This window comes from Panicum virgatum, chromosome 1N, assembly GCF_016808335.1.
Source record: "Panicum virgatum strain AP13 chromosome 1N, P.virgatum_v5, whole genome shotgun sequence".
Taxonomy (NCBI): domain Eukaryota; kingdom Viridiplantae; phylum Streptophyta; class Magnoliopsida; order Poales; family Poaceae; genus Panicum; species Panicum virgatum.
This window is the reverse complement of record NC_053145.1, coordinates 3,421,748-3,449,158: the sequence shown is the minus strand read 5'-3', so window position 1 is coordinate 3,449,158 and position 27,411 is coordinate 3,421,748. Positions and strand designations below refer to the sequence as shown.

The following is a 27,411-nucleotide window of genomic DNA, read 5'->3' as shown; positions in this document are numbered from 1 at the left end:
GGCCCTCCCCTGCGCCGTGGACAACAGCTGCGAGCAATAGGCGGCGGCCTGGCTCGGAGCTCGGAGGCGTGGCGACCGGGCGGCGGCGCGGCAGTGCTCCAGCAGGCGCGGCCCGCGGCATGGTCCCTCGCCGGCGGGACCAAGTGGTGGGCGCCCCTGCCGCGCGTCCTCGCGGCGCCCCCTCGCCGGCGCCCCCGCGCTCCGGATCTCGCCCTCCCCGCAGTGGCCGGCGGCGTGGATCCGCCTCCTCCCTGGCCGGCTCGGGTCCATGGCATCCATGGCCGGCGAGGTCCTCCTCTCTCACCTCCGACCGGCCGCCGGCGCGTGCGTCCTCCTCCATCCTCCGGCGCCCGTCCTCCTCCGCGCGCGGATCTGGGCGCCAGCGCTGCTGTTGTCTTTGGAGGCGGGGGCCGTGGTACCCATCCATGCTGCGGTACCCTAGGACGGCTGTGGTCGCCGGCAAAACAGGAGAAGGAGGAAGAAGCGTGTGCAACCTGGAGGCGGCGGAGGTGAGGGAGAATGTGACGGTGTTTGGCGGTGATCGAGCTGACATGCGTCGCGTGTGCGGGTTCGGTGGAGAAGGCCATGAAGCGTCTCCCAGGTCGATCTGTGCGCTGCCATCATCGACATCCTTGGTCTTCTATGCCTTCGTCGGTGAGTATCGATCCCCCGTTGAGCTATTTCCATGACACTACAGATGATGGCTGATGCTGTTTTCTGATCGATCAAGGCCAATGCTGTTTTCTACCGATTCAATCCATTGAGCTCCTTGTCAAAATCCATGGCCGATCCAGTTGATGGTTTGAGCATGCACAACATGGTGAGGGCCGAGGGCTGAGGGCCGCGAATGCTATCATCCTGGAGGCGGGAGCAGGCATCCACTTGTAAACTGAGGGGCTTCAGCACCAAAGGTCCTTTGCTTGTCTCTTTCTTTCCTTGTAAATTGCATCTGCATTTCTTTGTCGAGGACTCATGGATGATGGCCGAACTCAAGCACTACTCGAAACACATAAATGGGATGGGACAGTGAGAATTTACCAAGTGACAGCATGATTCTGGGTATACGCACTTATGCATTTAACACTCCAGCCAACTGTTGGGTTTGTGTGCACTCAACAATCCTTGGCATCTATCTATTATATACATATTTGAGTGTTAGAAGTCTAAACTATTTCATAGAGTCCATACCGAATACGATTGATCTAGACTTATTTAAAGAGTCCATATCAAATACGACTAGACAATTAGAAATTTTAAAAGAAGTAAATTTGTATCTCATATTGTTTAGTATGAGAAGCTTATTATGGTATGAGATGCTAAATTAGCAATTTAGAAATTTAGAAATTGCAAAGATACGGACTTCAGGTGGGTTCTAATTTACGTAACTTCATTCTTCTACTAGCAACGTGTAATCTACCTTTTTTTTAGTGTAAACCATATGTAATACATGTCAATAGCATTTGTGTAAATAGATGGATATGGAATTTGGCTACCTATGGTTCTCTTTTACAAGCTAATACATGTCAACGCAAAGTCAAGACTAATGACTAGGCAAAAGGCTACAACGGATTCAGTGTTAGAAGTCACCATGTCCGCCGAGAGGGTCTAAAATTTCTCGAATTAATCTAAAAAGGAGAAAAATGTATGCTCTTGGATTTTACGAAGATCTAACGATCTAAACTAACTTATAGAGTCCATATCAAATCTGATTAATAATTAAGAGTCTTTGGTAACTAGCTAAATTTGGATTTTAAAAAATAACAATTAGGACTTGATCAAAGAGTACATGATGAATATGATTAGAATACCTAAATTCGAAATAAAAGAAAAGAAAAATTAGCCCGTGATAAAATAGTAGATATTGAATATGATTAGCTAACGGTATAGACTAATTTAAGAGTCCATACCAAATATAATTAATAAATAGCTACTTTTGAAATTAAAATTAAAAAAAATAGGATATGTGGCCAAAGAGTCCATACCGAGTATGATTAATAAATAGATAAATTTGGAATTAGAAAAATAAGGAAACTCAAGGGTGAATATCAAATACAATTAATAAATAGATAATTTCAAAACTAAAATGATTAAGAAAAATAGGATATGACCAAGGAGTCTATGCCAAGTATGATTAGTAAATAGATAAATTTGCAATGAAGTATTGATATGCATTTAATAAAAAATTAAACATTAGTCAACACTTCATTGTTGCAAAGTATAATTAGATTATTGGGGAAGCATAACATGTAGACACCAGATGTGTCCAGTCGCAACCTCATCTGACAGTGAAAAAAATTGATGAAGATGAGCATTGACTGTATTATGCTACTTTTTTAAGAAAATAAACCTATAACATATATTATAGAATTCGCGGTCTTATATTAAGGCACCTCAAAGAGGAGCCAATTACATACCCGGTCAAATGGCCAGACACACATGAACACCTCCACACATCACAGAATCGCAAACCTGGATGAATCCACAAATAAGCTACAAAACACTGTCATCACTATCGTGAAGCTCGCATTGAAGGCTACCAGAGGAACCGACATCCAAAGGGGCTCATAATGATGCTTGGGCCAGTGTCGTGAAGCTTGCCAGGAGGCTTGAAGAGGAAGAAGATCCCATTGATGAAGACCAACACCTCCGACCCAAGGATGCAGATGAAAACGGCGTCAGCTAGAAGAAAAGCAGAGTCCTTAAATCTAGGGGAAGGCTTCCAACACAACGGTTGAGATCTAAGAGAACCTGGAGAGAAAAAGGCTCAAAGTTGCTTCAATAAAAAAAAAAGCTGCAGGGAAAGAGATGAAGCAAACCGGAATCATAACAAAAATTAGCAAGCAAAGACTGCATAAATTCATTCCCGCGAAGAACATAAGCAAATCCATAACACGAGCAAGCAGATCTACAGTGACGACTGACCAAAATAAAAATTAAAACAAGCATATTCAAGTAGAAACCTGGAAGCAAGAGAAAGGAGAGAAGAGGAAGGAGGAGGTACTGGCGGAGCAGAACCATACGGGACTGAGAAAATAGAGAACGGTGAGGAGATGCGGCCGGGCAGAGTAAAAGGAAGAAGGAGGGAAGGAACTTTTATTTGGTTCTGTCCTGCAGCCATCACAATGGAGAAGACGATGAGGACACCATTGGCACCGGAAATGACCACAACTATAGGGGAGCGGTGGCACACGGCAACAGAACGCCTGTCCGAATACAACAGATCAACATATACACTAGGAGAAAGGGACCAGCCCACCTCCCTCTTCTCCACCGGCGAGACGTCGGAAGAGAAGAGGAAGGGGCTTGAAGCGATGGGATCTGGGTGAGCTATAGTAGAAAGGGTAGGAAGAGAATATGGATGGGAGAAGCTTTGCGCATGAGGGTTGCGAGTCTGTATTATGCTATTTAGATAGGCATTGCGTAAGACATTACATTAAATGAATGATGGTTTAGTAATGAGAAAAAATTATAATCCTAATATATTCTTTTTGAAAATGCTTATAAATACTTCGATCTATGTGAACTAATCAATTGATCTATGGAAAAATGTTTAGGTTGATTAGATCTTGGAATTAGAAAGACTATAAATAGTTGATAAAAATAGATGTTCCGATGAGACCTTCGTTGACTACAACAAATAAATACGAATAAGTTTTAAATAATAAGAGAATTTAGGGAAACTATCACTTTAATTGAAAAAATAAAGGAATAAATATCACTGAATTTTATGATGATTTAATGACCTTGATTATTCTATGAGTTATCCTAGCCTTGATTTACCTTGATATAACTTCGATGGTCTAAGAATTTATTTGGTCTCAAACAACAAAACAAAATTTATTTTTTTTCAACTTTAAAAAAAAATAAAAGGTTAGTAGAAAAGCTAGATACCCGCGCTATTTGCGCGGGCCACCTTGCTAGTGGTCTGGTAACAACCCAATGCCACCAGAAGTATGGCTCCTACCATATATCCTGCCATTTCATCCAGGTCTGCTTTCTTTTTATAGATGTACATAACTCCAGTGTTTTATCACTCAGAGGTAGTTGATACTACTTGCTGTAGTCCTGGGGTATTTCGATCCAAAATACACTACACAGTATGCGTTGAAAGATTTCACAAAAAATATTTGACCCGAATTGAATATTACAATCACCAACAATCTTATATCATAATTCTTTTCATTTTCTATATCGATCTTTTTTTCATTTTTAATAGGTCAACAATCGAATTACTTTGCAGTGCCGCATTCTGAACAGTAGTCTATTTTTGGTTGTTATGTTGTCTCTTGCTGATTCTCTACTACGGGTTACAATGTCTTGCAGGGAGGATGTGGTGTCATTGCCGAATGGTGTATTTGCCAATGTGTTACATTTACGGGAAGAGGTTTGTCGGCAGAATCACGCCACTTGTGTTGGAATTAAGAAAGGAACTCTTCAAAGACCCTTACAGCAAGATTGATTGGGACAAGGCCCGCAATCAATGTGCTAAGGTTGGTTAACTTTATGCTTAACCTTTCTTATAGAAATTGATACATATGGGCCACATTGTGGCACAAGTTCATTGCATGAGGTGCCGTGAAGTTATCTACTAGTCCCCAAGTTGATCTTGTGAGGCCAAGGTTGTCCTTACTCCTTGTTCAGAAATCCCACTGCCAAAAGAGAGTATGTTTTGCCCCTGACAAAACCTCGTGGTAACCACGCTAGTGCTAAATAATACTAACAGGAATCTCTCTGGCAGACTGGCTCTGATTCATACTCATAACTCAGTATTAAATATATAAGCTGTCAAGAAGCTTAAATAGATTTTTTTTCTCAAAAGAAATTTCTTTCCATGTATTCTCATAGTTAGAAGACTCTTCTGCAATGCTTGCTGGAGTAAATACTCCCTAGTTCCTCTGTTTACTTTCAGTAATAAAATCTATCTCGACAGTTTTTTGTAAATGGTGAGAGCATGTATTACTCCCTCCATTCTTTTACAAGGCATATTCGATTTCATTCGGACAAGGCTTTGGCCAATATTATTCTACTAATATTTAATCTCTTTGGTACAACAGCGTAATCATAATTTTTTTAATACAAATCTACTGATATCAATTTTTTGTCACAAAAGGTTATGTATTACTAGAGTAATTTTTGGTCAAAGGCTTAACAAAACAAAATAAGCCTTATAATTTCAAATCGAGGGAGAACGACTTATCACCGCCGTTGGGCTAAGTGATCTAGATCTGTAGTAAGTTTAGGATCTATCTTTCACAGTTTCACACAAATGTGTGTTGAAGTCCCTTTTGTCCATAGCAATCATTAATTGGCAAGTGACGTGCTATTTGAAAAGTTGCTTACTTACGGGAGCTTATATGGACTTTCATGTTTATCTTCTTTTGCCTTTGAGAAGTCCATTTAGGATCTTGATTGTTCTGTCTGGAAGAGTTCTTATATCCTTGTGCTGCAGGAAGATCTGTACTATCCACACCCATTCGTTCAAGATGTCTTATGGGCTACACTCCATAAATTTGTCGAACCAGTTATGTTGCATTGGCCTGGGAGCAAATTAAGAGAGAAAGCTCTGGAAACTGTCATGCAGCACGTTCACTATGAAGATGAGAACACTCAGTACATTTGCATTGCTTCTGTAAACAAGGTAAATTGAGGACTATGATTGCTTGTTGAGCCTTTACAAAAAAAAAGTGTGTAGAAAAGGTAGGATGCGTATAATGTGGTCGATGTATTGCATTGAACACCTTGGGCGGTATATATAGAAGTACATGGCCAGGGCCGTCTCCAGAAATTTGGGGCCCAGTGCAAAATGCAAATTGGGGCCCTAATTTTTTTTAAAAAAAGATATTTGGTCTAATATTATTAATTAAGATTGAGCAGGTGCTTGTGTTTTGTCTCTTCTTACACATTTTAGAAAAACTTTCACTACTGCAAAAACATTAGGAACGTCATATTTTTTTCTAGGGCGGTCAAAATGTAACCCGCTCCTATAAAGGGAGCGGGGCTACTGTAGCTACCTTTAGAAAAGTATTTTTAATAGGGTGGGTGACGCCATCACCTGCTTCTGAAAATAGGGCTCATTTTTAGGGGTGACTAATGGTGTTACCCGCCCAGGTGACCCCTCCACCCACCCCTAAAAACTTTCAGATTAATCTAACCACTAGTTAAGCCACTAGGGGCAGATATAATTATCGGATTATAAAACAAATAAAACATTTAAGCCATTATTAATTAATCCAACCTCTAATTAAATCTACATCTTAGATGTTTTCAGTTTTAATCTTTGAAAAGAGCAACGACAAGTGACTACTTAAACCTTGGTTCGAGTATTTTATTATTGACCTATTATGAATCAATTTTAACCAAAGTGTAGAATAATAGAATTTGTGTAATGGATGGATTATATTGCATTGAGGCCTCGGCCGGTATATATAAGAATACATGACTTGGGGGGCAAGGGCTCCTCGGGATACATATGGTAGTCTTCGATACGTATATCTACAACTACCAAATATACTCTGCCGCAGTCACAGCGGGAGCACCGCAGACGGTGAGACTGGAGAAGAAGCCGAAAGCAGGAGCCAACGAATTAACATCCCATCGCAGTCATAACGTCGGTGTGGTGCGGATGCTGCGACTGGAGAGAAAACCGGCGAGTAACTCATGCGGATGGTAGCCCTTTGTGCTGATATCGAGGTAGCCAAGCTGGAGGGCGAGGAGCCATGGTCGAAGATGCCGTGCGTAGAGTAGACGAGGTCGACGTAGAGCTGTTGAGGTTGTCGAAGACGAGGTAGCCGCACATGAAGCCGCGGGCGCACGATGAGGCGCCATGTTGGTGGCGTAATGGAGAAGATGCCGGAGACGAAGATGGCGATGCGTCGAGGCAGTCGTAGAGGGAGCGACGCCGAAGTCGATGCAGTCAGGCCATCGGGCGACACATGCCCAGGTTTGCCAGGCTCGGGAATGCGTCGGGGACGATGGGCACGCACCGGTGTCGCCAATACCGGACGTGCAAGGGAGGATGCACAACCAGACGCCGTCGCTGGGGGGACCAGCAGAGAAGGCCTCCATGGCGGTCGCAGGCGCAGAAGAAGGCAAGGTAGAAGATGCCAACGCCTGCTGTTGCCTGTTGCTGGAGTAGACGAAGTAGGCAGGGACGAGATGGTGACGCTGGCGATGTGGTTGTGCTAGACGAAGCGAAGAGGTGATCCCGGAAAATCTGGCACAAGGCCTGATGAACCAAATGACACGGCGACGGAGCTCGAAGAGGATGGCGAAGAACCCGAACAGCCTGACGAAGACCATGTGAAGGACGCGCAGCGACAAGTTGACGATGAGGTCGTGGACGTAGTCGGCGGCGGTGAGGATGCAACGGCGAAGGAGACCACGAGTGGTGCCACAACTGCCCGAAGAGGCGAAGCAGCGGCAGCCCTCCATACTTGGGGAAGAGGCGCGCAGTACGGGGACGAACGTCACGGGAGCGAAGTGGATCACGCACGTCGGTTGATCAGGCCGAGTATGCGCGAGGCGAGACGACGGTGAACGAAGTCGCTGAAGGCGTCCCGATCGGTGAAGACGAAGACGAGCCGGCGAGGGTCGACGTGCGGAAGAAGCGGCGAGGTGGGCGGTGCAGACGGGCGTCCCCTAGGGCGCCGTCCATCTTGCCATGCCACACTGTCGTAGACGAGGAAGAAGCCGGTGAAGTCGACGCCAATGTCGAAGTAGAGGCACGAGGTCGACGGGCAGTGGGCGACTCAAACCCGATAGGCGAATCGGGAGAAAACTAAAAAATAGATACAACAGCATCATCTCATGGGGAAATCCTTGGGTGCACGTAGCAGGGCTCACCCTCTTGTCTCTTCCTTCTCTGCTCACCATGGTCAACAGCCGCAGAGACAGAGGAAGCGAGACAGAGGGGGAGAAAAAAATAGGGGGGGCGCCCTGGTGTGGGAGGCGGAGGGGTGGCGATGAAGCTCGCGGACGAAGGGGACCCGTCGAGATCCCGAGCGGCGGAGCTAGTCCGCCGGCAACGAATCCCGCCTGGGAAGAAGCTGGTCCGCTGGTGGCAAATCCCCTCCAGGGAGGAGACGCGCAGAGGGACGTACAACGCGGCCGGCCGACGCCACGACCACTGGCGGGTAAAGACCTGGCGAGGATGAAGCAGGGGCGGCGAGGTAGATGTCTGGCGTGGAGTGGGTGCGCCGGTGGTGGAGGCCCCGATGCGGATCTAGATCCGCCGGGGTGGATCCCGTCGTAGGAGGCAGGAGCGGCAGAGTCGGCCTGCTGGCGGCGATGGTGGACGGAGGAGGGACGGCGACACTCGGTGAGTTCCTCATGATTTGTTGCTGCTTGACGACGAGGCGGCGGATCAGATCGATCTGCCGCGACACCTAGAACAACAACAGATCGAGGGAGCGCCCCCCGGCGGAGATCGACATCTCCCAGGGGGATGCTAGCAGATCGTTGCGGGGGCGCGCTGGATGCGCGTCGTGATGGTCAGGAGCGCCGGCGGTGGGGAAAGAAGGGGCGCCGGCGGCCGGAGCAGCGGAAAACTAGGGTTTGAGGCCTAGGGTTAGAGCCCAAACTCGTGGTACCATGTAAAATAATAGAATTGGTGTAATGGATGGATTATATTGCTTTGAGGCCTCGGCCGGTATATATAAGAATACATGACTTGGGGGGTAAGGCTCTCCGGGATATATATGACAGTCTACGATACGTATATCTACAACTACCAAATATACTCTAACACAAAGCACCAATCAGTTGGACAGCCGATCTTTAAAATACCTATGCTTATACCTAATGAACAGACCTATGCTTATACCTAGACTTGGGGGGCCCACCTATTTGGGGGCCCTGTGCAAGTGCCCACCTCGCACACCCTCATCGACGGGCCTGTACATGGCTTGGAGGACAAGTAGCCTCTCCCAGAGGTAAAGAATGTTATCTTGGGATTACAATCAATCCTAAACTAACCATATTCGGAGTTGCCTAATATACTCTAACAACCCCCCCCCCCCCCCCCCCCCCCCCGCAGTCGTAGCGGTAGCAACACGAACGGTCAGACTGGAGAACAATGGAGACGTATCCCCCCTGCAGTTGGAACGCCGGTGCGAAAGCTTTGACTGGAGACTCATGCAGATGATAGCTCTTTAGTGCCGTAGTAGTCGAAGTCGAGGTGGCCGTGGTCGAAGCCGTGGAGGGCGCGGGTCGAAGCGTCGTCGAGGTGCTCGAGTACACAAACTCAGCAGCTTCTTGCCGAAGACAGCAGCAGGACGGTGCGGCAGATGACGATGGTAGACGGCGCGGTTTGCGACTTGGGTCACGCTCAGGACAAGGGTGGCGACGGCGCAGGTTGCAGCAAGTGTCGCGCTCAGATCAGGGGTGGCGACGTCGTCTTCCTTCAGGAACATCGGTGGCGATGTCCGCGCAAGAGCTGGAGGCGCGGAGGCGGATCGAGTGCCTGCTTGACGAAAACCGGCGGCGAGTGGCGCCACCGCCTAAAAAGGCGACGACACCGGTAGGATGGCTTGATCACGAACGTCATTGCTGCAGCCTGGAAGGGCGCAACAACAACCTCGTCCTTCGGGGATGTCGACGAAGACCGGTGGGGCGACGCAAACCCAATCTTTGATTGGGAAAAAACAGCAGCAACAGATGAACCTTGGGTACATTCTCGGGGTACCCCTAGCGGTGCCCCTTCCCCTCCCTTATCCCTTCCCCCGTGGTCACCTGGTCACCGTGGGCAGAAAAGAAAAGGAGATCGGGCAAACGAGGGAGTGGGCCGCCGGCGCTGCCTCCTTTGATTCCGGCGCGGCCTCCGCCGATGTGGGGAGCGGTCGGGGCCCGCGCGGGGGTCGGGAGGTGCCCGGCGGCGAGGTGCTCGGGATGCCGAGATGAGCCCCCACGATGGCGCGGCCCGCCGGCGACGGCGGATCTCGACGGGCGGCGCCGGAATCGACCGGCAGCGCGGTAACCCGGCCCGATCTCGCGGCTCCGATGGCGCAGCGGTCTGGCGCACCTCGTGCCTCCTCCGCAGCCGCGCGGTCGTGCAAAGGGCAGCGACGGCGCAGGAGGAGAGAGGGCTAGCACGGGGCCGCGCGCACAGGGGGAGTCGGCGAGGAAGGGGCGATGAGGGAGCCGACGAGATCGCATCACCACGGGAGGTAGGTCCTTCTGTTGTGCTTGACGACGCGACGGAGCGGCGGATCAGAGGGATCCGCGCGCTGATCCTACGAGGGCGCAGCCGCCGGCGGAGATCGATCTGATTGATCTCCCCGGGGGCGGCGCGAGGGCAGCGGAAGCCGGAGGCCTATGGTTAGAATCTAGTCTCGTGATACCATGTAGAAAAGGTAGGATGCGTATAATGTGGTCGATATATTGCATTGAGCCCCTTGGGCGGTATATATAGAAGTACATGGCTTGGAGGGTAAGTAGCCTCTCCTAGAAATAAGGTTATTCTGGGATTACAATCAATTCTAAACTAACCATATCCGGAGTTGACTAATATACTCTAACAAAGTGGAGTCTTCTTTTGTCCTATTCTACTGGAAGCATCAAAAGAACTTTGTTGCATCACAAGGCATGTGCTGGCAACTTTAGTATAGATTTTTTTGCTCTCCAATTAGAAAAAAAAACTGAGGCACTTGTGATTTCAGTGATGGATAAGTCTGTGTACTTGGTCTTTGTGGGGCTGCACAAGAGGAGATGCTCTTGCTGCAGCACGTTGTGCTTTGCTGCCCCTAGAGGACAGCAAGGACAGCATCTTGACTACCTTTCAGTTGGCATCTAGGACAGCATCTAGGACAGCAGTTAGGACTAGCAGTTAGCATCTTGGACTAGTGTCCTTAGCATCTAGCTTGGCTGCCCTGCAGCCCCTTGTATAAATGTATCCCCAGCCCCCCTTGGGATGGCATGGCATTGTGAGTGTGAATGAAGAAAAACCCAGAAAACTTTCCCAACTTGAGTGTCATCCTCTCAGCTCAATGAGAGTGAAAATTGAGCTGCTAACATTCAGTTCTTGTTGTACCGTCTCACAGCCCGGTGGAGTTCGCTACTCCGCTCTCTCACGACGAGGAGCGCATCGACGCGTACCACGACGGTGAGCCACTGCGGTACCGTACGATGGAGGACCTTCTCGGTGATCAGCCGGTGCCGGGACTGGTGCCTCACGACCTGGAGGCGCAGTTGCACCTCGCGTGCGACGACGGCGAGCCTCGGTCTTTTGCAGAGGCCGAGGGACACGCGGCATGGCGTGCCGCGATGCAGTCGGAGATGGATGCGGTTGAGAAGAACCGCACTTGGGAGTTTGCTGACCTCCCTCGCGGTCACCGCGCGATCACCCTTAAGTGGGTGTTCAAGCTGAAGAGGGATGAGGCCAGCACCGTCGTCAAGCACAAGGCTCGCCTGGTGGCACGAGGTTTCGTGCAGCAGGAGGGAGTCGACTTCGACGATGCCTTCGCTCCCGTGGCACGGATGGAGTCCGTGCGACTCCTCCTTGCGCTAGCTGCCCAGGAGGGCTGGCGTGTCCATCACATGGACGTCAAGTCGGCGTTTCTCAATGGCGACTTGAAGGAGGAGGTCTACGTGCACCAGCCGCCGGGGTTTGCGATCCCCGGCAAGGAGGGTAAGGTGCTACGTCTGCGCAAGGCCCTCTATGGCTTGCGGCAGGCCCCGAGGGCATGGAACGCCAAGCTGGACTCCACGCTCAAGGGGATGGGCTTCGAGCAAAGCCCGCACGAGGCGGCCATCTACCGGCGGGGCAAAGGAGGCAATGCCCTGCTGGTGGGTGTCTACGTCGACGACTTGGTGATCACCGGCACCAAGGATGCGGAGGTGGCGGCGTTCAAGGAGGAGATGAAGGCCACCTTCCAGATGAGCGACCTGGGGCCTCTCTCCTTGTACCTGGGGATCGAGGTGCACCAGGACGACTCCGGGATCACACTTCGACAGACCGCCTACGCCAAGCGCGTCGTCGAGCTCGCTGGGCTCACCGACTGCAACCCAGCTCTCACTCCGATGGAGGAGAGGCTGAAGCTGAGCCGTGACAGCACGGCGGAGGAGGTAGACGCTACTCAGTACCGGCGTCTTGTGGGGAGCCTCCGCTACCTCGCCCACACACGGCCGGACTTGGCGTTCTCCGTCGGCTACGTCAGTCGGTTCATGCAGCGACCGACGACGGAGCACCAGCAGGCCGTGAAGAGGATCATCCGCTATGTTGCGGGGACTCTCGACCACGGTCTCCACTACCCGAGGTGCCCTGGAGCGGCACACTTCGTCGGGTACAGTGACAGCGACCACGCCGGCGACATCGACACCAGCAAGAGCACGAGCGGGATCCTCTTCTTCCTCGGCAAGTGCCTCGTTAGCTGGCAGTCGGTCAAGCAGCAGGTGGTGGCCTTGTCCAGCTGCGAGGCCGAGTACATAGCGGCCTCCACCGCGTCGACTCAGGCGCTCTGGCTCGCTCGACTGCTTGGTGATCTACTCGGCAGAGACACTGGAGCAGTGGAGCTCAGGGTGGACAGCAAGTCCGCTCTGGCCTTGGCGAAGAACCCCGTTTTCCACGAACGGAGCAAGCACATACGGGTGAGGTATCACTTCATCCGAGGCTGCTTGGAGGAAGGAAGCATCAAGGCGAGCTACATCAACACCAAGGATCAGCTTGCGGACCTGCTCACCAAGCCCCTTGGGAGGATCAAGTTCCTTGAGCTCTGCTCCAGGACCGGGATGGTTCAATCTTCCCACAAGACGACGCACAAGACTTAGGGGGAGAATGATGGATAAGTCTGTGTACTTGGTCTTTGTGGGGCTGCACAAGAGGAGATGCTCTTGCTGCAGCACGTTGTGCTTTGCTGCCCCTAGAGGACAGCAAGGACAGCATCTTGACTACCTTTCAGTTGGCATCTAGGACAGCATCTAGGACAACAGTTAGGACTAGCAGTTAGCATCTTGGACTAGTGTCCTTAGCATCTAGCTTGGCTGCCCTGCAGCCCCTTGTATAAATGTATCCCCAGCCCCCCCCCCTTGGGATGGCATGGCATTGTGAGTGTGAATGAAGAAAAACCCAGAAAACTTTCCCAACTTGAGTGTCATCCTCTCAGCTCAATGAGAGTGAAAATTGAGCTGCTAACATTCAGTTCTTCCTTTAACTTTCAGCTTTTACTTGCATTGCAGTGATGAAGCCTTCCCATACCATGTTCCCCACATTACTTTCACCTGAACCGTCTATGAGAACTAAAATTATTCCGACTGCAGCTTTCTGTTAAGTTTTGCCATAGAGCGCACTATGATTAAATCTTGTGAGCTATAGCATGTATATTTGGTGAAACATGTATTCTATGCCAAGTACTTGTGATGTTGCTAACAGTATCCAGTACATGCAATCAAAAGTCCTTAGCAACAGCATAGGATTATGCCAAACAAGATACTACTTGAATGATTATTAATTTCATATTGTGGATTTTCTTTTCTTTCTCTTTCATCTCCAACATTTTTGTAATGTTAACAAACTCAGAATCCTTCTGTTAGTGCCTTGATGTATGAGTTGGATTCCTCAGCCATGAGCATAGTGTATTTCTAACTCTGCGTGCCACTTCTGTTGACTTAATTCACTTCTGCAAATTTGATGATGTGCTCGTAGGTTATGAAATGTTTATCAGAAGTGTATACCTTGATTGTTGGATTAGTATAACATTTCTTGATTATTTCTTGATGTTGTTCAACTGATCGTTGCAAGAAATCCTATGCAGGTATTAAATATGCTTGCTTGCTGGATTGAAGATCCAAACTCAGAGGCATTCAAGCACCACATTCCGCGAGTCTATGATTACTTGTGGCTTGCTGAAGATGGCATGAAACTGCAGGTGATTATTGTTTGTTTTGTGGCCCATTTCCTTTTACCTAATTAACTTTCCATTAGGCTGCTACCGCAACAGAAAACTTGTCAGCATAAACACGTTACCGTCTCTTAATGGGATTGGCATCTTCAATCCAGTCAATACTTTGCACTGTAGGGTTATAATGGCAGCCAGCTTTGGGATACAGCTTTCACAGTTCAAGCTATTGTGGCTACCAACCTTATTGAAGAGTTTGGTCCCACCCTTAAACTAGCACACGACTACATTAAGAATTCACAGGTACATTCTACATGCTTTTTCATTCATATGGTTCAAAATTAGATCCATTTACAGTACTGTTAAGGCTATTTACTATGAAAGGTTCATGATGACTGCCCTGGAAATCTGGATGACTGGTACCGCCACACATCTAAAGGTGCATGGCCATTCTCTACTGCTGATCATGGTTGGCCTATATCAGATTGCACTGCAGAGGCACTGAAGGTGAGTTAGATCATCAGCAACCCCAATAAGGAAATACTTTTAGCTCTCACCTGTGATGAGGCTTGGTTTTGTTCCTTGTCATTTATGTTCCAGCATTGTTGAGAGTATAGTGCTAAGCATCTTGTCATAATTATATGACTCAAGTATCTAACGTTTTGTTTTCCTTACTCCAGGCCTCATTATTGTTATCAAAGATATCTCCTGCAATTGTTGGCGAGTCGCTGGAAGCTAAAAGATTTTATGATGCTGTCAGCTGTCTGATGTCTTATATGGTAAGTACCTTTGTTTTTTTTACTCTCATTACTCTCAATTGTTGCTGTTGAATCAGTTTTTGATGAAATAGTCAATGTTAAATTGATAAAATTGTTTATTTTATGGAAAACAAGACTCCTTGAAAGGGAAGCAACCCCCTTGTATCTTGTTTAAATATTATATTATATTGAACACTGAAATCAAACATTTGTTTTCAGCAGTTTCTCTTTGATTCCATTTTTTTTATGTATCTGTGATTTGCATTAATCACATGCATGTTTCTGTTGGAGGGACCATGTCTCATAAGTTTGTATTAACCTTGACAGAATGATAATGGTGGTTTTGCGTCATATGAACTCACAAGGTCTTATGCCTGGCTGGAGGTAGGTGCCTAACCATTTTGGGTTGCCGTGCTCTCATCTGAAATGGGAAGCTAACCAAGTAACTGGAACCATATAATGCCAAATGCCAAGTTAATCAGGACACTAGTAAATTTCTTAGTTATTTTCGTTTGGAAATGAATAAAATACAGGTTAATAGATATTTCGTTTCGAAACTTGACATTCTTTCTTAAATTATTCAGCTTATTAATCCTGCTGAGACCTTTGGCGACATTGTGATTGATTACCCGTAATATGCAATAACCTTTCTTGTGCTGATTTTTATGTTTAAAACAAACTGGAAAAAATAATACTCCTTTGGCAGGTATGTTGAATGTACATCAGCAGCGATTCAGGCCCTGACATCGTTCAGAAAGCTCTACCCTGGGCACCGCAGGAAAGAGGTTGACAACTGTATCAGCAAAGCTGCTAGTTTCATTGAGAGAATTCAGAAAAGCGACGGCTCATGGTCAGTATTTATCAGAAACTGTATGTTATTCTATAAGGTGCCTCCGAATAGCTCTACATTGTTCTCTATTTGATTCAACGTTTCCCAACAGGTATGGCTCTTGGGCTGTCTGTTTCACCTACGGCACTTGGTTTGGTGTGAAGGGATTAGTTGCTGCTGGTAGGACATTCGAGAACTGTCCTGTAATCAGAAAGGCATGCGAATTTCTGTTATCAAAAGAACTTCCTTCTGGTGGTTGGGGAGAAATCTATTTGTCGTCTCAAGACCAGGTAAATTCAATTCTATCAGTTTCTTTAGAATATAACAGCACTTAACCTGTTAGCCATTACCAGTATCCTGGATATACTTGCAATTCTGCTTGCCGCATTATGTATATCTATTCCAAATTTCATCATCTGTGTGCTATACTAAAGATTTTGGTGTGACCTGGTCTTGGATTCAATGTACCAAAATTATGTAATTAATCATCATTGGACACTAACCCAGGAAAAACCTGTCTAATATTTGCACATTATTTATCTGAAGATTGCGGCACAAGTGGCACTTGGTAATTCTTGCCTTCTTGGAATGCTTAACTCGGTAGTGAGTAAAAAACAATGGGGTACAGTGATACTTCTTGCCTTCTTAGAAATTGGAAAGACCTTTGCACTAAACATGTTTTAACTTGCACTCATTCAGGTTTACACCAATCTCAAAGGCAAGCGAGCTCATGCAGTGAACACTGGTTGGGCCATGCTGTCACTGATTGGTGCAGGACAGGTCTGCATTGTTTTGTTTAGCTTGTGGCTTTTGATACTCTGATACAATTTGCACATTCCGAATGGTACTCAAATCTCGTCCATATATATATACAGGCTGAGAGAGATCCAACACCTCTACACCGAGCAGCAAAGGTTTTGATCAACTTGCAATCAGAGGATGGAGAATTTCCTCAGCAAGTAAGTAACAACCGATCTACAAAATACTAACACTGATGCATTGTTCCATCTCATATGTCATCACTATGAAACTTTGCTCGAGAAGCAAAATGGTCGGAATATTATATATATATATATATATATATATATATATATATATATATATATATATATATATATATATATATATATATGTTGCTGGTGTACTGATTGGAGGCTCGTAATAATCTCCTCTTTTTTTGGATATGTAAACATCAGATTGTTTTAGGTATCTCAAATTTTGTTTACGGACCAGGATAAACCCATGTTTGCGTGGATCTCAGTTTTTCTTTTAAACCCATAACTGATTACTTCACTTCTTAGACGTTGTATAACTTTTTGCTCCACATAACACAGGAAATCATTGGAGTCTTCAACAAGAACTGCATGATCAGTTACTCCCAGTGGAGGAACATCTCAATTTGGGCTCTGGGAGAGTACCGGTGCCAAGTCCTGGGCGCTGGCAAGCAGTAGTGTTCCACTCCATGGCTCTATGCTGTGTTGGAATTTGTGGGCTTGGTCTAATAATATTTCAGCTATTTCAAATAAAATCTCAAAGGCTCATATGGGCATGAGGAAGCGGAGTGGTGCAAACCTTTAGTTCCACATTACTAGTGGAAGGGGAGGATAACTAACTTAAATAGTGAGGCTATCTTTGCTCGTGGCTGTCGGTCGATCTCCAGCTTGGCATCCTCATGCTCGTGGCCGTCGACGTCATCGCCCAAAAGAATGGACGGCGCAGAGGTGCGAGTGGCGAGGCCAAGATGGCTTGATGATCATGCACGGAGCAAAACATAGCTCGCTACGGTGAGGTAGCGGCTGTGATTTCAAGGCTCGGCTTTTTGGTAGCTGGCGCTGTGTTATGCGCGTGCACAGTCCATGGCGCTCCATGGTCGCGGCACGGCCGAGTCACGCGTGAGGTTCCGGTAGTCCGGGCTCGCGGCGGCGACGCGGCTGCTGCGTTCTACAGCGGCACCTGCTCAAAACCGGGGCACGAAAGACATCGCGCGCAGGCGACCACAACTCCACATTCGGCGCGCCGAATGTACTTACATTTGACCGGGGAGAGAGATTGGAAAACTGGAAGCAGGATCAGACATCGCGCGCAGGCGACCACAACTCCACGAGACTCACACGCTACGCTACCTTCAGGACCGGGCGCCGGGGCCCATTCTGTGGGCCTCACATTCGCTCCACCGTTGGCCCAACAGCAAGCGTCGTAGATTCTTGAATAACTTGATCAGACCATCGATGCAGCAGCAGGAGGGGCAAGTCCATGGCGGCAGAGAGGGCACGTACTGCTGATCCCCAGCCACTTGGTGATGCACTCGGGATGGAACTCGTGCCCGCGCAGAGGACACGGCATCACGCTGACCTCCTCGCCGTCCACGAAACCCCGCAAACAGATGCTACACTCTGTGATGCCGCCGCCGTTTCCTCCGGCGTGGAACGTTCGCTTCTCCAGGCGAGCCACCGCGGCGGCGGGCGCCGGGCGGACCGCTCCGAAGCCGCCGCCGCTGCCGGGCTGCGACCCCGCCGGCGACTCGTGGTCGAGAAAGCCCGCCGCCTCCCGTGCGGCCATGAGCACCAGCAGATGGAGGACCTGGAAAGTGTCGTGCGCGCTGTAGCCGGCGTCCAGCATCCGACTGGCAGCTCCAGTGAGCAGACTACGAAACTCGACGAGCACCGGGTCGTGCTCGCCGTCGTATGTGAAAACCGGCATCGCATCAACGAACTCGCCCTGCTCGAGGACCAGGAATACCCGATCTACCAGGTCGTGGTGCCCTTGTGGGTCTAACACCCGGATCGCTTCGTCGAACTGCTCCTGCTGATCGGGACCCTCGAACAGGCGTTGTTGAGCGCCGCCGCCCGCCGCCGCGCTGTTCGAGATCAGGCCGTCGGCCATGGTTGAAGGAGCCAGACGGCGTACGTGGTTGTTTGTGATGCACGCGACCGGCGTTACTACCCAGAGATGGTGCGTGATGGCGTGTGGAAGGATGGATCGTGGTGTGCTGCAGGTAACTTATATTGGGCTGACCGTATGGATGTCGAGTTCGTTTCGGAAAAGGAAAGTTAACCCGTTGCTGCACGGTTCGGATTCGGACGCGATTGCATCGTGCATCGGATCGGAAAAACCGACATTTTTTTTAGCTAGCAAATCGGAGCTGTGCCGCCTGGGCGAAGATACACACGTATCTAGTGAAGCGCGTATACGTAAGTGGCGGCGACGAGCGCGTCGGCAACGCCCCGGTCGACGGCCTGCCATGCCGGTCTCTCCTCCACGGCCGACTTGCCAGCCGCTGCCACGCCGCTACGGACGCGAAGCACCTCGCGTGGAGTCAACGACGAGCGCGAGCGCCGTGCGGACCAAATTTCTGGACGCGGCCTCAACGAAAGAATGATGGGCTCAAACTAGCTGGGCCTCGGCTTGGCCCAGTAACGCTATTGCCTGGCTTCAACACATCGAATCGTGTCCGCGGAATTCCAATCCAACGGTTCACAATACCTCAGGTGGACGGTAAATGAAATAGCGTCCACCTCTAGCGTTCGCTCTCGTGCCCATCGCCGACGACCGGCGGTGGCGACGTTGCAGCACACTCCGCTAATGCCACACCCACGGCCTCCTCCACCCTGGAACGCGCACCTCCTCTTGTCACGTTGTGCTCCATGGCGGCAGCCAACATCTTCCGGCCGTCATCCGTGCCCGCGGCCACCGGCCAGTAAGGATGAAAACTGCCGGGAATGGTCAAAAAAATATCTTAACCATTACCGCAACCATATATTTTGGCGGGAAACGGGTGCGGGAACGGGAAGGGCGGACGGGAATACGAAACTGATATTACGGGATATCGGAAACAGAATAATTCGATTGGGAACAAGCCGATTACGATTGGGAATCGAAAACTCAAAACGGGGACACCGCCGCGTGTTACCGCTTCAAACATTTATCTCAACAAAATAGTTACAACTATGCATAACTTATACATGAAAAATGAAAGGAATGAATTGTAAAAAGATAATAAAAGGAAAATAAAGGGAAGAAAAATTATCAAACCTGCTACTCTCAGCTCTGTGCTCCTTCGTGAATGCTTGAGCCATTGTGGGCCGCGTCCTTAGCCCTTGCGTGGTGGGTGGCAACAAGCCAGGCAGCCAGCAACGCTGCCACGGAGCAGTTGAGCAGCATCAGTGCATTTTAGTACCACCTCGCCAAACTGCAGGCACCTTAGATGATGGGCCGCACCATTAATGTTTTGGTGCTTTTGTGTTGCGCATGTCTACAAACAAAAAAGAAAAACAGGATTCCCGACAGGAACTTCCCGTATTAATACGGGATCAGTTAAATCGGTCGGGAGAATGGGAGAATGCCTCAACTGATTCGGTTCCTGCTCCCAACTGTTTTCCTGAATTTTATTTTTTTTTCCTATTCTCGTTTCTTCCTGAAAATATACCCAAAATATGGTATATGGCCGGTATATATGGGATACGGTGTCGGTCGGTACGAGATCTTTCTGCTCCTGCTTTCATCCTACTGGCCAGCGCCATGCGGGGCGACACCGCCAGCCCCGCCGCGCACATTCCCGGCGCCGGCAGCCCTTCCGCGTATGTCTACATGGTCCATATCCCTTGCTTGGACGAGGAGGTACTCTCGCTGACATTTACCGGTGATCCATTCCAAGACAGTCGGAGAGGGAGAGCCATGGCACCGGGCAACCGGGGTTCGGTGCACCCAAGTCGTCGTGCACTTCGTCATTGTTTAAAACCAACATCGGAGCATCGCATCGCCCGCCGCTCTTTTACTTGCCCTCATCCGCCATGGTTGAAGAAACCAGATACAGAAATCTGATAGTGATCTGTATATTCAGAATTAAAATCTGATAATCAAAAGGAAAGTTGATTAACTGGTACAGAAAAAGAAGCAAACAGAGAAGATTATCAGATATTACAATGTTCTCTAACACAAATGTATGCATGAGAAGATTATCAGATATTACAATGTTCTCTAACACAAATGTATGCATGGCAGGCTTTTCTATAACTTGTGACTGATGGTTGGTGCTGATTTGTTATGAGAAAAAAAAATACTACTGATTGGCATGTGGCTGGTGGCTGGTGCTGATTTGGTGTGAGAGAAAAACAGTACTTGCTGGTTAGCTGACAAGCCAGCCGAACCTAGCAAACGGGATCTAAGTTCATCTCGATTCTCACAAGTACCGAGTTACAGTGTCTAAAAACCACAGTACTACCGGATCGTATGGATTGAACACCTATTATACCTCGTTAAAACAACAACTACTACTATCACTATTTCCCGCAACTAAAAACTGGGTTGCACACATGACCGCAACTATTGAACTGGCCACTACAAATAATAATTCAATGAAGATTGACTAATTTTTATTTTATTTTATTGCAAAGAAGCTGATCAACTTACAATAATCATCATCCATGCGAGCGAAATCTTTGCACCTCCAACAGCTCTCCTCTAGCACCTGAGGCGCCTCCCTCCCTGGTGCCGGTGTAAATGTTCCACTTGATAATAAGGCGCGTGTTCCGGGAACGCGAGCAGGAACCCCGGCTTCTTGGCTACCGCCTCGAGCTCGGCGGCGAAGCCATTGAACTCGCCCATGTAGAAGCGGAGAAGGCGTGGCTCGCCGGAGTCGGTGCGGGTGCTCGGCAGGAAAGACTCGTGCCAACGGCGATGCACATCTTTGTCCATGGCGTCGGCATCCGATGGCGGCCAAAGGAGCACAATAAAGGTTTGATACCTAGAACCAGAAAATTCTCTGGCACGTGGATGGAAGCTTGCAGGACGATTGTCCATGTAGGAATACATGGCTGCAGCAGAGAAGAGGATGGCAAGGAGAGCTGCTAGTAATGTCTAGGAGGACCACCTAAACCTCCAACTTCAAAGCATGCCACCATGATTATAACTGGAGCTCAATACAACTAAACTAAACTGCAAACTGAGCAAATATCATTGCCACAATATAATCTATATAAACCACCAAACTTCTCAAACTTTTGAGTAGACACCACGATCTAGATGCCATTGCATAGAAATTTATACTTGCAGAGCTTTTATTGGTGTAGTCAAAGAAAAAAAAATTCAGATTGATTATTGCTATGTCTTTCTAGGGCAGTCAGCCATGTCTTCCATGACATGGATGTTGATGTAAAAGGAGGCTCAGTTTTATCAGTCTGAAGTATATGTGTATGTACCCTTACTATGCAAGAATTAAACAGCAGTGTCCATACATGTTTGCTGCCATCACTGTGTTCGCTATCTGAATATTTGAGTCGTCGTTGTTCTTTTTCAGGTTGATCCATTTCAAGAATAGCCAAAGTCTGAATACCCTCCTAAATTATAACTTGATTTAATTTACACCTTAAACTATGCCATTTAGTTTATTTTACCCTATAATACAATTTATCTTTTTTGTTTCTCCATACACAAGTTGAATTTAATTTTAAATTTTGTAATGCATATTAAAAAAATTGTTATAATTTTTCATATAGTTTTGAACTCCAATGATCAATGTATTATCAAATATCCGAATCTATCAAAATAATGATAAACAATTATGATATATTTTTTCTAACATGTGTTATGATGTGTACTACCATCTTGTAAAGTTTCAACTTAAAACTTCACCTATGCATTAAGAAATGAAAAAGAAAAATTATATTAGGGGGGTAATCCACTACTACAAAAAAACATTAACAAAGGCCTTTTGAAAACCCCTCCAAGGCGGCCAAAAAAATAGCAGCATCTGTTAATGCACAGCATCAACCGAGACAGTCATTTCTTACTGAGGCGGTTAAAAAACCGTCTCTCAAAATTTATTAACCGAGGCGATCACCATTAAAATGACCGCCTCTGTTATTACTCCTATTTTTTGAGGTGGTTCACTTATATGAGCCCCGTCTCGGTTAATATACCGAGCCCAATAAAAATTCATATGAGCCTGGTTGCTGGCAGAGAGCCAAATCCTAACTCCCTGCACTCCTTCTTTCCCCCTCCCTCGATCCCCTCCTGCACCGCTCCACGCCATGGCCGCCGCACGCGGATCCGGCCATGACTCGCCGGCAGGGGAGGAGCGGAGAGGAGGGGCCTCTGCTGCCGCGCACAGGCTGCCTGTCCGCGGCGGAGCTCGAGGCCCGTCGGCAGCACAGCCCGCCCGCCCTGGGGTCGCCAGATTTGCGGGTCTGGAGGGAGGAGGAGGAAGCGGCTCCGCGCGGCAAGCGGCACACACGGTGACGGCGGCGGCGGCAGGGGGGCAGGGGCAGCCGCGACAGGCGACGGCGACAGCACAGATGGGCTCGACGGGCTCGTGATGGGCTCGACGAGCTCATCCCTTTTTGTTGGTTTTGTTGTACGATTAACAGAGGCGGACATGCAATAGTCTCTGAAAATGCTTCATTTACAGAGGCGTTTGTTTAGAGCCGGTTGCGCTTGCCTACCTCTGAAAATATTTTTCAACCGTCTGCTCACCTCTAAAAAGTTTTTCAACCGCCTCAAAAGATTATTGTAGTAGTGATTTGAACCAAAAAGAATAGTTTGGGGTAAAATGAATCAAATGATAGTTTATGAGTTATTCAGACTTTGACTATAGTTAAAAGAAAAATTTACTACGATATTTGCTTTATCTGAAGGGCGTGCCTGGCGCAGTGGTAGAGCTTTCCACTTGTGGCCTGGCAGCCTGGGTTCGAACCAGCCTCCTTGCACTGCAAGGGTAAGACTGCTAGATAACACCCGTGGCCCTTCCCCAGACCCCACATAACGTGGGAGCACTCGCACTGGATACACTCTTTTTTTTATTTGCTTTATCTCCTTGATGTTCGGATTATGGGCAAGATCCCATCACATTCCAAGAGGATAGGACAGACGTGTCCATAACCTCTGATCCTCTCCGATCCATATATAAGCTCGCTATGCCTATCTGAATTCTGAACTTCAGGGTCAGCAAAGGTCTGACCTTTACAGCTGCCCCCAATGGGAAACCAACTTTTCTCCCTCATTCAGGGTCAGTTTAGATCCCAAATTTTTTTCCCAAAAAACATCACATCAAATATTTGGACACATACATGCGGTACTAAATAAAGTCTATTTATAAACCTTTTGCATGAATGGGTTGTAAATCGCGAGACGATCTAATGAGCCTACTTAATCCATAATTTGCAACAGTGATGCTACAGTAACCATCCATTAATCATAGATTAATCATGAATTAATTAGGCTCATTAAATTCATCTCGCGATTTACAACCCATCTGTACAAAAAAATTTATAAATAGATTTTATTTAATACTCCAAATTAGCAAGATTATCTTTCAATTTTTTTTTGCCAATATAATCTAAACACACCCTCATATAGGGCTGGAAAATTAGCTCGTGGCTCGTAGCTCGGCTCGGGCTCGGAACGGCTCGGCTCGGCTCGGAGCAGCTCGCGAGCCTCAAACGAGCCGAGCCGAGCCAGATTTTTTGGCTCGCAAAAATAGCGAGCCGAGCCGAGCCGGCTCGTTCAGGCTCGCGAGCCGGCTCGCGAGCTTGACCCAATATAGTTTAAGAATAATTTCACGATGATTGATGAATTAATTCTTCATCATTAGTGGTATAAATTAATATTTATACACATAACATAGCAATTTGTATGTACATAAGAAATATATGCCACATAATTATTGTTATCATTCAAAAAAAGTAAATTAATTTATTTTGAGTTTAGTTCACATTGTTTAGTGTGGCTCACGAGCCTCCACCGAGCCGAGCCGATCCTGATTTTTTGGCTCGCAAAAATAGCGAGCCGAGCCGAGCTCGACTCGTTCACTTGCCGTGCCGAGCCGAGCCGAGCCGAGCCGGGCTCGGCTCGGCTCGGCTCGTTTCCAGCCCTACCCTCATACATGAAAGCAATAAAATGATTTGATTCGCTTAAAGCGTGTAGAAATTTCTCGACGCTCTCGTCACCAAACAATTCTCTCTGCTTGCGATCGACGACGCCGGCATGGCGGAGGCGGGGGCATCAGACATCAGCGCGTGGGTTCGACAGGGGAGCACGAGAAAGCAACCTTTCTCTCTGTACCAGTAATTATGGACCACACATCGATCGATCTCTGGATGGTTGGAGCTTCTCTTCAATTAATCCGCGCATTTTCCACGAGGAGCTCTCGACAGCGAGATTTCTGCTGTTGCTGATGTCCATGTTTCTCCACAGCATTCCATTCGACCCCAAGTTGAGGGCCACTGAATTTCCAGGTTTTAGTTTTTTCTTTTATTTTTTTTTTGAAAAACTAGTGTTTTCTTTTCTTCAAAGAGAAGTTGTGGTGTGTGGGTCGAATTTAAAGTTCCTGGGATTTTATTTCAAAAAATGTAAAAGCTTTATTAGTTTCTCATGGAGAAATAATTACGTTTTATGCACCACAAGAAGTATATACAAGTGAATTTATCAGAAACCATTTTGACATTTCTCAAAATATGAAACTACAAGATTTGTTTTCACAGTAGTTTCCCTGCATTGGTTTAAAAGTTGCCTCAGCTGTTGTGGGGTCTAATCTTATAATTAATGATGAGAGGACAAATCAGTAGCCGTAGGTCTTATAACGATATAGACATCTAGCTGTCCGTGGCGTTGTTTATACAGTAGTGAATGTGTTTAGATTTTTTGGCGTAAATTTTTGTAAGAGAATTTTACTATTTTGGAGCACTAAATAAAGTTTATTTATAAATTTTTTTGCACAGATGGATTGTAAATCGCGAGACGAATCTAATGAGTCTAATTAATTCATGATTAATTCATAATTAGCGGTTGGTTACTGTAGCATTATTGTTGCAAATTATGGATTAAGTAGATTTATTAGATTCATCTCACGATTTACAACCCATCCGTGTAAAAAATTTTACAAATAGATTTTATTTAGTACTCTATGCATTTGTCCAAATATTCGATGTGATGTTTTTTGGTGTAAAATTTTGGGATCTAAACAAAGCCAGTATTCGAGCCAAATTAAAGTGGGTCACGACCCTTAGTCAAACTCATATTCCGAGGCCTTGTTTAGTTTCGAAATTCAAAATCTCATATCTATCACATCGAAATAGAATTTTATATGCATGGAGTATTAAATCAAAATAAAATAAAAAATAAATTGTATAGTTTGCTTGTAAATTACGAGACGAATCGAATGAGTCTAATTATGCTACGATTAGATACTAAATTGCTACAATAATTACTACAGTACACATGCTCTAATGATGAATTAATTAGACTCATTAGATTCGTATCGTAGTTTACAGACGAGTTTTGTAATTAGTTTTGTGATTAGTCTATATTTAATATTTTAAATGTGCAAAAAATCTATTTTTACAATTTTACACAGCAACTAAACGAGGCCTCGAGTAATTTTTGTGACACGCATCCTGGGATTCGCTTTTTCGCGTATCCCAAATACTGCAATATACTAAGTACATATGAATGACGTGAGATCTTTTTTTACAGTTCGCTGTACCGACTACCAATAATCTGGTTGCAGCCGGGGCGGGTTTTTAAATGAACCCGCATAGCCGCCCCGCAAAATTGCAGTTTGCGACCGATGCGATCCAGCTGCTATCTGTTTGCGGATCTATGTTAACTCGCCAGCCAAACCCGCGGACGAGAGTGGAGGTCCGCAAGGACCCGCAAGAACCCGCAGCCTCATCTCACGTCTCTCTCACTCCCAAATCCTTCGCGGCGCCACCGCCGCCTCCGTGGCTCAAGTGGCTCAGGCCCGCCCGCCGACGCCGTGCTACTCTCCCTCTCCTCCTTGGCGCTCCTCGAAGGCATCGATGGTGCAGTCGATGGCCTCGCCATCTGCATCCGAGAAGGAGGGAACCTATCCCAGCAGGACCAGTAGCCCTTCCGCCCTCGACTCCACCCTTGCCGAGGCCGGCGGCGCCGAGGACTGCCATGAAGCGAGCACCAGGTACGCCAGCACCTCCTTCCCCTCGGCTCTACTGTTTTTTTTCCTAAACTATCTTCGCTGAACAAATTCTGCACGGAATGGTTGACATGTGTTGTCTCCGGCTCAGATGAACAACTAGCGCAAGCAATTATCTTAATCCCTGGATCTAGTGGCAAGGCGCAGAGGAGCTGCATCTGCCAAAAGCAGTAGCAAAAGGGTGGCCCATGCTCTCAGGATCTTCGTTCCGTGTTTGATTTCCCGTTTAATTTTCCTTGCAACAATATCTTTTTCTGTTGATTGAAATCTCCGCTGATGAAAACTCGATATGAACATTCCTATTGTTCTGACAAATTAGTTAGTTGGATCATATAGCATAGTTGACTGCATACTGAATATAACAGATTAGTTAGTTAGATGAACTTAAACTATAATTCAGCACATGTTTTGATTCTGAATATAACAATGCAGTTCTTATAAAATTTTTCCTTTTCTTTTTAACTTACCAGATTCGAAGAAAGAATGAAGGAAATTGGAGGATGAAGATTCGTAGTTTTACTTTGTTGTTATTGTTATTCTCGAAAGATTTCAGATCATAAGCTTCTATCAAGATTGCCGCAGTGCCAAGATTTGAGATTTGATTACTCTTCTGAAAACCTATGGAATATCCGAGTTGAAGTGCTGTAGAGCATGTTGATACACTGAAAATAGTGTTCTGTCAGTTAATGTAATCTGTATAAATTTTGAACCACATGTCAAGCTAGAACAAAAGACAGCAATTGCATGCATGGTTGTATTATCGTCCATCTAGCTATAACAAGAAATATGTCGACAAAAATAATTGATGTGCATTATATTATTTCTCAATCATCATTATTAGATGGCAACAGTACCCTTACTTCATGACACGGGAGCGGGTTCCCCTCTATCCATTGCGTCTTTTATTTCACAATGGCAAATCTTTGAACAATTACTCTATTAATATATTTTAGTTTCATACTAAAGATGCTTTACTTATCAAATAGTCTTGCCTGAAGTAGTGTTATAATTATAATGAAAAATTGATGAGTATTAAATATATCCCTCTGG

At 47.0% G+C, this 27,411-nt stretch overlaps 2 protein-coding genes and 1 long non-coding RNA gene across 4 annotated transcripts; 2 read left to right on the top strand and 1 right to left on the bottom strand.

The window, feature by feature from the left end:
- The first annotated feature begins 60 nt into the window (after positions 1-60).
- LOC120654622 (cycloartenol synthase-like) lies at positions 61-16,972 on the top strand. Of its 2 annotated transcripts, XR_005667126.1 has the most exons (16): positions 61-654; positions 731-911; positions 4,324-4,490; positions 5,450-5,638; positions 13,746-13,859; positions 14,010-14,132; positions 14,214-14,336; positions 14,510-14,608; positions 14,915-14,971; positions 15,172-15,218; positions 15,294-15,437; positions 15,529-15,706; positions 15,963-16,038; positions 16,116-16,196; positions 16,292-16,375; positions 16,751-16,972. XR_005667126.1 is itself a non-coding variant. In XM_039932200.1 (15 exons), the coding sequence occupies exons 2-15, from the start codon at positions 848-850 to the stop codon at positions 16,865-16,867; spliced, it is 1,587 nt and encodes a 528-aa protein (XP_039788134.1). In that variant the 5' UTR covers positions 72-654; positions 731-847; the 3' UTR covers positions 16,868-16,972. The 2 variants fall into 2 exon arrangements, 1 of the variants encoding a protein (XP_039788134.1); XM_039932200.1 differs by lacking the exon at positions 15,963-16,038 and having other exon boundaries at positions 72-654.
- A 661-nt stretch (positions 16,973-17,633) lies between these two features.
- LOC120654304 lies at positions 17,634-18,299 on the bottom strand. Its single transcript, XM_039931807.1, has one exon. The coding sequence runs from the start codon at positions 18,297-18,299 to the stop codon at positions 17,634-17,636; it is 666 nt and encodes a 221-aa protein (XP_039787741.1).
- Positions 18,300-25,906: 7,607 nt separating this feature from the next.
- On the top strand, positions 25,907-27,106 carry LOC120654625. Its single transcript, XR_005667127.1, has 2 exons — positions 25,907-26,346; positions 26,453-27,106. It is a non-coding gene; the product is annotated as an uncharacterized LOC120654625 (long non-coding RNA).
- Positions 27,107-27,411: the final 305 nt, after the last annotated feature.